Source organism: Cariama cristata, unplaced genomic scaffold (assembly GCF_000690535.1).
Source record: "Cariama cristata isolate BGI_N322 unplaced genomic scaffold, ASM69053v1 scaffold15120, whole genome shotgun sequence".
Taxonomy (NCBI): domain Eukaryota; kingdom Metazoa; phylum Chordata; class Aves; order Cariamiformes; family Cariamidae; genus Cariama; species Cariama cristata.
Genome location: NW_009594256.1, coordinates 26116 through 35390, shown reverse-complemented (window position 1 = coordinate 35390; position 9275 = coordinate 26116). Strand labels below are relative to the sequence as shown.

At 39.5% G+C, this 9275-nt stretch overlaps 1 protein-coding gene across 3 annotated transcripts in view; it reads right to left on the bottom strand.

The window, feature by feature from the left end:
* The window catches only part of CACNB2 (calcium channel, voltage-dependent, beta 2 subunit), an 87101-nt gene extending 78318 nt beyond the window's left edge, over positions 1–8783 (bottom strand). For all 3 annotated transcript variants that reach the window (XM_009697442.1, XM_009697450.1, XM_009697458.1), the window contains exons 1-2: positions 8265–8783; positions 7295–7414 (exon numbers count right to left, since the gene is read on the bottom strand). In XM_009697442.1, coding sequence (XP_009695744.1) covers positions 7295–7414; positions 8265–8333 — 189 coding nt within the window. In that variant the 5' untranslated portion in view covers positions 8334–8783. The remainder of the gene's footprint in view (positions 1–7294; positions 7415–8264) is intronic.
* Between the last annotated feature and the right edge of the window lie 492 nt (positions 8784–9275).

Below are 9275 nucleotides of genomic sequence, written 5' to 3'. Positions count from 1 at the left end.
TTCCTGCTTCCGAAAAGCCCATGGCAGTCCACTACCAGCTCTGACCACAGGATAACTTTGTTCTCTGATAAAATCCTTCTATTTCCTCACAAGTTAATCCTTTGGTACAACAGTTCTCCCCGTGTACCAAAAAACCACTTTACAATGGGAAATTACCAGCCGTAGAACATAAATGGCCAGTTCAAGTCCCCAATGCTAGCTATCTAGTACATGCAGACATATATACAAATGTAATCCATATATACACATGTATGTGTATATGGATATATAGAATGCATATATATATGTATAAGCACACACAAATATAAACACAGGTCCAGATCCACAGACATTTATATTTTACTGAACTCAAGAATAACTGAGCCCTAATGCTTCCTAATGCTTGTATCAACCTGCATCAGTAATGCCTACTTTGAAAACATTTTACAAGTACATATTTAATTTTAGAAAAATAAAAGATATATAAAAAAAACATGCCCAAAAAATCTCCAGACAGATTCTATATTAGGCTGGAATTGAAATGGGAAATATACATCAATCTTTTAGAGTAGAAAAGATAAAATTAGGGAAATTATCCTCAAAATAGATATTACAGATGCAAAAAGCTCAGCATTTACCTTGAGGTGATTACAAACATTTTAGCTATCGTTAACAACAGCCTGTGCCCTGAAATCCTATTTTTCCCCTCTATTTTTGAATCAGTATTCTCTTTTAAGCAAAAAGATGTATGTTAACTGCTTAAAAAAAACACGGCATTCAGATAGCTGGACCAGCTGCTGAGAAAAATGAACTTCAGGATTCCAGTGTACTGTCTCGTATGTTGGCAGAAGTAAATCAGACCCTAAATAGCTCAAGAAAGTAATGAACCGGGTCATATATGTCTTAACTGGAAATTACTTTGCTTAGAGCAACCAGCAGCATCTACCTCTAACATCAGCAGAAGTGCTCACCTTTGTGCCAGCCTGAGCAGCCTGCAAAGGCATACCCTAATTCCTCCTTTCCCAGGGTCCATCAACCACACTCACTCCCCACCCGTCACAGAGAACATCCCCAAAGCCACTTCTCAACCTCTCGCACGATTCTCACAACCCTCTGCAGCCTCTGCTGACCCCGACACCAGCATCTGGCTGACACCTGGACTCGTCGGTCACCACCACCCGTGCCACAGCAAGGGCTGGCCTGAGGCCACTGACTCTGCAGCTTGGCTCAGCAGCCAGAGGCAGGCGGTAGCATTAGGCTGTCACCATGTACAACTGGGCAGCAACAGGGACATCACAGTTCAGCAACCTCTGCTGTAACCTCTGCTGTAACCTCTGCTGTAACCTCTGCTGTAACCTCTGCTGTAACCTCTGCAGTGCCAGCCATGCAGCAGAGGCTGACAGCTAACAGGCTGTGTCTGCTAGAGACCCAAGGGAGGAGCAGAAAAACATCCAGACGAGGATTTAAGATGCATGCAGGTGTTTGTACCTGGCTTATAACACTTACTTTGGTTCAAATATTTCTTCAACACTTTTTTTAATAAAGAACTGATTTAGTTTTACAAAAAGTAACACTGGTATCACTGCCCTTTATCTGGATGGTTAAATTACCGTATAAAGTCAGAGCAAAGACATCTCATCAAAGAAGCAAGAAGGTACATGTGAAAGCAGCAGGTGAGAGCAGGCAGAAGAGCTATGCTTGTTCTCAGGACTTTTTCTCAGTATTGTCTCTGTATTCCTCGGAGACAATTTATCTCTTTCCACCGATCATTTGAAGAACGTCAGGATACTAAGGATCTGTCTACAGTTAGGTATCTAAATTTAGGCTGTGTTAGTATCTCTCCACTCTTTTTTTCTACTCACACCAAAGCAGCAGAAAAGGAAAGGATACTAACGAAACAGATTTGATCACTCCGTAATCACAGTATGAATGGGAGTTGACAGATGTTCTTTAATTAGAGAGGGTACTATTTCTGGAGCATTTGATTCCGGGTTACACAAGACCCCACTGGAAGAAACAATTGCAGCCCCCAAACAATGCAGCCCAACAGTGAGAATGGATAAACTGTTCTGGGAAATAACCAACATAACGACAGGCACTAGCGCAGAACAAGTGTATACACTTAAACTGAAGACAAAATAGATCATGAATATAAACAAGAAAAAACTATAGGTCACAGAGAAGAGTAGAAAGGGGGTTGCTTTATGTCCCAGTGTTACAGTCCTAAGAAAAAGCAACAGAAATGAATGAAGAACATTAAGAAAAAGAGTATCCGTAACCCGATTTGAGCAGATCCAGCAATGCAGAACTTGTCTGCAGCTAAGCAACAACCAGATTTGCAACTGTACTTTTGGATCAACAGATCTTTTATTTCCAGTTAGACCACTGTGCCAGCTCCCATGCAATCCCAGCACCTCTGACACACAACATTAGCTACCTAAATGATAATATGCAATGGAAGTATTCTAAAACAAAAGGGCAAATGAGAAGAAATCAATGAAAAGAATATTACCATACACAACAGCTAACACAAAGTACTACCCTATGTTGCTATGGTTTTGGGTGCTGTTCAGCACCATGATGTCCTTGTAATCGAGAGAAAATAGAGTCTCCATGACAGAACAAACTGACATAATATAAGGACAGACATCAAGGTGATGGGCATTTCCAGTCTGTCAAAAATGCTGCTGCAGCTTAAGTAGACATACCTTAACTAGTTTTGCAGCTGCCTGCTAGCAGCATGGGGTCATTCAGAGGCTGTGAAACCTGTCTGAGAATGAATAAATACTTAAATAACTAGTCTTGGCACACTGCACTGGATAATTACATCTGACAATCTTTTTCATGCCTTCAGCCTTGCAGGGATATGTAGGCATTATCCCAGTCTGCTACGCATTTCAAAGCTGTGGTCCCCAACCCATGCATGGAGGCAATGCATTACACTTAAGACATTGCATTACTACTCGCAGTCACAAGCCATCACCACTACTACAGCATACATCAAGAAAGCAAAACACGACAGTTTATACTATTGCCTAAGAGCCAGCAAAGGGATCAAAATTTCGGTGCTTCAGCATCTTAACATAAAAACTATTTAAATAGCATTTTAAACTGGGACTATGTATATTTCAAGCTTTAACAAACTCCTAAAAGCATGCTAGCAGTAAAGCATTAGGAGTGCAAACAAAGCAGAGCTGAGAGGAATTCAGATTTCCTATTATGGACACAATTACTGAATTCTGGAAGGCCACGATCTGACTTCGACAGTCATTTAAGAAGTTTCAGGACCAAAGGATGTTGAGAACAATTCTTAACACAGAACTAAGAGCACAGGGCTGTCCCTTAGTCCCAGATGAGAAACAGAACCTGGATTATTAACTAGCACTTTCAGTACCCAATGTATTAGAAAAAAATGGAAAAAAATATTTAATTTTCCAAAATGCTGAAAATATTCTATAGCTATCGTTTTAAAATTGTCTCTGCATAAGGAGTTCTAAAGTCATGGGAGAAAAAAAGAGGCAAAGTCCAAAAATTTGAACAGAAGAGACTGAAGAGAAGAAAGGTGTTACTCTTGCAGAAGAGATGTTTACAGACCACCTGACTAATTGTATTTCAGTCAAAAACTAATTCATAACATATGATGCACTCAAGGTAAAATAAATAAACAGAATATTTGAATTGATTTTACCAGCATTGGAGAGAGCCAGAAATCATTATTTAAGTCCTGTTTCTTATGTACAAACCTCAGCTCATTTAGTACTAAATTTAAAGGTCTCACTACAACTTGTACCTCACGGTTTTCCTTTGATCTCATCCTTCTCACTCGGTGCAGTATTTTCAGGGATAATTAATTGAATACTTGCAAGGAATGGACAAAAAAAAAATCTTTACTTACTATCATTTATTTTTAATCCTCACCCTTCAAAACTAAAAAGCTTTTTTTCTATAGAAATGACAATTTTTAAAATATGAACACTAAAAGTAATTAATGTCATTGTGCTTCTTATTTTTTGGCATGTGAATGTCAGTATGCCCTACTCAGCCACAACACAGGTCCTCTTTATCCTAGAGACAGGCACGTACTATGGACTATGAGGAAGATACTAAGGAAATCGTTAATGTCTTGAAAGGTTTGGTGTTTTTAATAAAAAACAAACACAAACAAAACAAAGAACAATATTTCTGCATTTGCATTGCTAAACTGTTCTAACGAAGAACATCACATCTCGGCTTCAAGCTAACAGCTTCATTTGAAGATTTGTTTCCCTTGGGATTAGCTGCTCGCCTGCAGGTAGCCTCTCATCAGTTGCCTCTTAATTTTCTGTCGCTGGGCAACTCTGAAATTGTGCCCGTGGCCCCACCTTCCCTCACAGCAAGTCACATGCCAAAGTGAGTCAGCAAAATATGCTTAACCATTTTCCAGAGAAGCAATGCTTGTATAAAATAAATAAATAAATAAATATGGCCAGATCGGGTGTTTTCTTACAAGCCTTTTTGTTTTTATTTTCCCTCTTTGGATACGTATCAGATATGCATATTATATTCTGGCTTCATGTTACACAAACACTTCGAATCCATCAAAATCCAAATTTAAAAATCTTAAAATCCTCCTAACAATTTGCCATTGTGTGCTTTATTAGTATATTTTCTCTTCAGTTTAAGGTGTTTTCCCTAGCTGTAAGGAAGGAAAATGGATGTCATCAAACTGTTTTCATTAAGTGCGTGACATAGTTGAACAGTTTTTTATCTACCCTTAATTCACTATCATTTTCCCTGCACCACTGCATTATTCATGTATGTCATCCTCTTCTAATTCCTGTGACAAAGACAATTGTAATGAGTTTATTTAGGATCAACACTTCCACTCACAATATTAACAGGCGAAAAGTTAAAGCAGCTGCATCACCAGGCTCTGCCTGACAGCCGGCCAGGGCGAAGGCGAGGCAGCCATGGGGAGCAGGCAGCACAACCTGCTGCCTGCGGAAACAGGTCTGGGTGCACACAGGAGCCAGGCAGCACCGAGAGAAGCTACCGCTTCATTAATTTTACTGTGTTTCAGGGAGGTGAAGGACTGAATCACCAATAAAGGCAGAGAAGCACACCCTGTCATATTTTAGATCTACCGGGTTAGGTTTAATTTATATAGGTTAATTTACGTCTTTTTAAACATTCATTTCAAATGTAAGCATCAAATGCATATAATATTTTATTTACTATTACTAGCTTAAATATTACACCAGACTAAATATTACACTACTATAGATGCTACCTAAAATTACTTCCATACATTACAGCCTGGAATGATTTTTAACATTTGACTCAAGAAACAAAACAGTAGTTCCAGCTTTAATCCATTTTAAAGCACAAACAATTTCAATAATTCATTTTGTGTTTTCTATATGACTGGAATTACCCATTGTTACAGCAGGTTGATTTTGGCAGTGACTTCGCTACTTTGACTGTTCACAAGTTGTCTTACAGTCTCAGATGGTGTCAGACCTAGAGACTATATCTTATGCCAGCTGGAGTGAGAACATTGCTTTGATGTATAGAAATACAGTTTTAAAAAGTCAGGGTCTGCTAGCAGTTTCTCTACAAACTACAATGGCAGCTGTGCTAGAGGTCATGAATATTACATAAGGGCTGTCCATGCATCCAAGCCAGCATCAGTAAGCCAAATTCCCATAGCAACACTCACATAGATTTACTCATTGCTAAGAGATGCATCAGTTCAGCAGCAAGTGCTGTACTGCTGCCCTGATTAGTCTGCAACATATTAGTACTTCAACTCTTCTTTTAAAGATTGTACATTTACTGATAAAATTCAACACTTCACCTGAATTTCGGGGTAGCCTTTATTATCTTTCCTAAGAGCAAAGAAATCTCAAACTAGCAAAAAGCAACCCTATAAAACTGAACCCCCTGATTATGATCAGCAACATCTCCAAGATACAAGGTGGAACAGAAGAAGCAGGCTGCTTCTGTGGCATTTCTGCTATACTGATCCCAGGACAGCAGGACCCAACTTCAAAGAGGTGTTCAGCACCTCCTATGGTTAGCAAGTTTCAGCATCTTATTAAAAAGTTGCTTTAGGAGCTCTTATTAAATATTGGTCAACAATTACATTTTTTAAAAAACCATCTTTGGCTTCGCTGTTCAACTTTTCTGGCTCGACAAAGCTGTCTCCTTGTGCATTATCGTACAGTAGTATTTATGGAGCTAGTCCTTGCCATACAATCAGGTGCATAGCTCAATGATCTGGACTCCTGAATTTCTGAAGAACCGTTGTAAAACAGGGGGCTTAAATGGGCAGAGGCAAAGCTGGCAGCGGAAAAGGAAACAGAACGGGAGACAAGGAAATAAAAAATAAGGCAAAATGGAGGAGGGGAGTTGGAGAGAAAGTGAGAGAGAAATGCAGATCAGGTAGATCTGAGGAGGGATCTCAATACTGTATTTAAATATAAGATATGAAAATGGAAAACAGTAATACACTGAGATCAGCAGATAGCGTACAAAAAAGAAAAACTGGAATGAAGTATTAAATGAATGATAACAAATGAGATGAGTGATTTTTACAGGTGCAATAGTATTTAAAGATACAGCATGGATCAAAGAAAAACAAGCCCATATCCTTTCACTGCTAAAACCCTCAAAGTCCTATATGCATCTCATGGAAAATACATAAATACACACCAAGAACCTGAAGCTAATTTAGTATTTCCTTACTAAATTGTCACTACCTGCCAAGAGTATGGAGGCAGAAGGAGAAATCTTAACAAGTCATAGAGCATATTACTCATGGGGTCATTTAATACACGAAGTGTAAAGAAAGTCAGTGAAGTCTTCAGGAAAAAAAGACCTTTGTAACAGATTCTCCCTATTTACATATGACTTTTAGGGACTGATCCTTCATTGAAGGAAGATGAATAGGACGTCTGAGGGCTGATTCCCTGAACTGTAAGTTTTGAGTGCCATAGTGAATCCATGGGCAAACTTTCACAAACATCTTCAGTAAGAACTCAAAGCTTTAACCCTATATGCATTTATTGCAGTGTATATTCAATAAAAGAAGAAATGCACACATATAAATAAGATTGTTCTGAAATATACAAGCTAATCAGGTGCCTTTTACGGAAAACTGATTCTAACTGATTTTTCCCAGAAAATACATTTTCTACTGCTGTGTGGAAAATCTTTATAAGAGGTTTTATGCTATATGATAACACATTAAAAACATTTGTATCAGTAATGGATGGGATGACAGTCCTTTAAAGCTGAACATTTTATGAGTCGGTGACATGAAACACCACCTTACCTTTGCTTTTTCCAGCTGTGCCTGGGCCTGTCGCTCTGCCTCTCTCCGCACTGCTTCCCTGTCTTCTTCCAGAGATACATCTGAATCAGATGGACGGCTGGTGTAGGAGTCCGCCGAACCCTTCGCAAGAGAAGGAAAAAGAATGTCACAAGTTGTTTTGATGTTGGGAAAAAAAAAAAAAGGAAAAAAAAAGTAGAAGTGGTTATGTGGTTATGCAGCCTGCCTTTTCTCTTACTTCTGCATCTCTGAAAAGAGAATAACTGCCCAAAAGGGAAAGTCACTTAGAAAAATTACGCCTAGGTAGTTTTCTTCTGGAGACTTTCCAAAAGTGCAGGTGCCTTCCCCAGTGTTTTATTTCCTGCACTATCCCCGTACTCTTATTTGTATGCTTTTCAGCAAGCAGAGCCAGTTGCTTTGTAGAGTTTACAGCAGTGGTGCAGTGCAGGGCTGAAGGACACACAGCAGCTTCAAGGATGGCTCCATAAAAACTAAAACTCTAAATAGTGTCAGTATGAGCAAGGAAACAGATTTTTTACAATCAAAACACAAATTCAGTATCAATAATTACCATTACACAATATCACTGCTAACAGATTTAACCTCTGCTATCCATTTTTATTTTAGGGTAACCTCTTTACCTGACACACTTTCCCCATCAGAACTGCAAATGGCTCGTATCCATCTCTGCCCCTCAGCAAAACATGCAAATGACCACAAATCAACTTCCAACTAATAAAATCCGTCTGGACTCAACACATGTCCCCATATTGCCACAATGGAAGCAGCCACAATGCCAGAACAGCTCTATAAATAATGACAGCTCTGCTTTCCCTCTGCACCTCCTGCATACGAAATAGAGTTCTGCTAATTTAATCAGAATGAAAACAACTGTCCTCTCCTCACCATCTTTTTTTCCCTCCCTCTCTGCAATACATATAACATATACTGATAATGAAAACATAGGGCTTACACAGATATCAGAATTCTTCAGACGTCCTCCTTTGGCTCTTTTCAGAAGCCTGATCCAGGTGGCCTTCATTAGCCAGACAGCTCAGTTATTGTCCGCAGCTGCAGCGCCCGGCACTGATCTCATAAAACATGTGCACACTGAGCACCGCAGAATCACTGCTCCTTTCCTATCCATGCTCTGCTGTGAGAGCCTTCCTTCTCTTCCCTCTGCCTTTCAAGCTTGCAGCCTCACTGTTTCCAAGTATTCTACAGCAATTAAATTCTCAAATTTTCTCATGTGGGGAAAAAAAAAAAAAAAATCCAAAAAATCCACACCACCTCCAAAAATGTCAACTTGAATGATAAAAATGTAAAATAAACCAGGCTACAGGTAAATGTTGTGAGAGATGCTTCAGTTGATCATAAACTGAGATCGATCACAGAAAAATACCTAGGGCTTTTTCCTTTCTGTTTTAGGGGGTGGATTTGGCTGTTAAAAATAGTGCTTATAAGAGAACCTTTTAAAATCCTGTGCAAAATGTATTCAGTGACATTTGCAAGTGCAAAGTTCATTTCATCTCTTCCTAGATTGGCTGGGGGTGGGGTAACAGGCTGTTCATATCACTGGGCATGCTCCATATGTGCAGCCTTTTACGCAGATGCTCACATCACACCGGGTTGTTAGCCTATGCCAAATTGCCATTTTACATCTCAAGGGTAAACAGCTGGAAAACGCAAGGTCCCTGTGAAACTGGAAGAGCTGGTACAGCATCTCATTCCTCTCATGTATGTCTGCTGCGAGCCACGTCTCCCTCAGACGCTCGGTTCTGTCACGCAACGCTTCCCTCCGCTGTAAAGCACTGAGCTCCACTCTGAGCTCTCTTACAAAATTGTAAATCCAAAAATACGCCTGTTGAGCAGAAATTTAACCCCCTAGTTACTGTTTATATTTTTCCCACGTTAGCAGAGGAAAGAAGCAAATAGCAACTGCAGCATACCACTTAACATATAAATATTAGATCCTAATATGGCA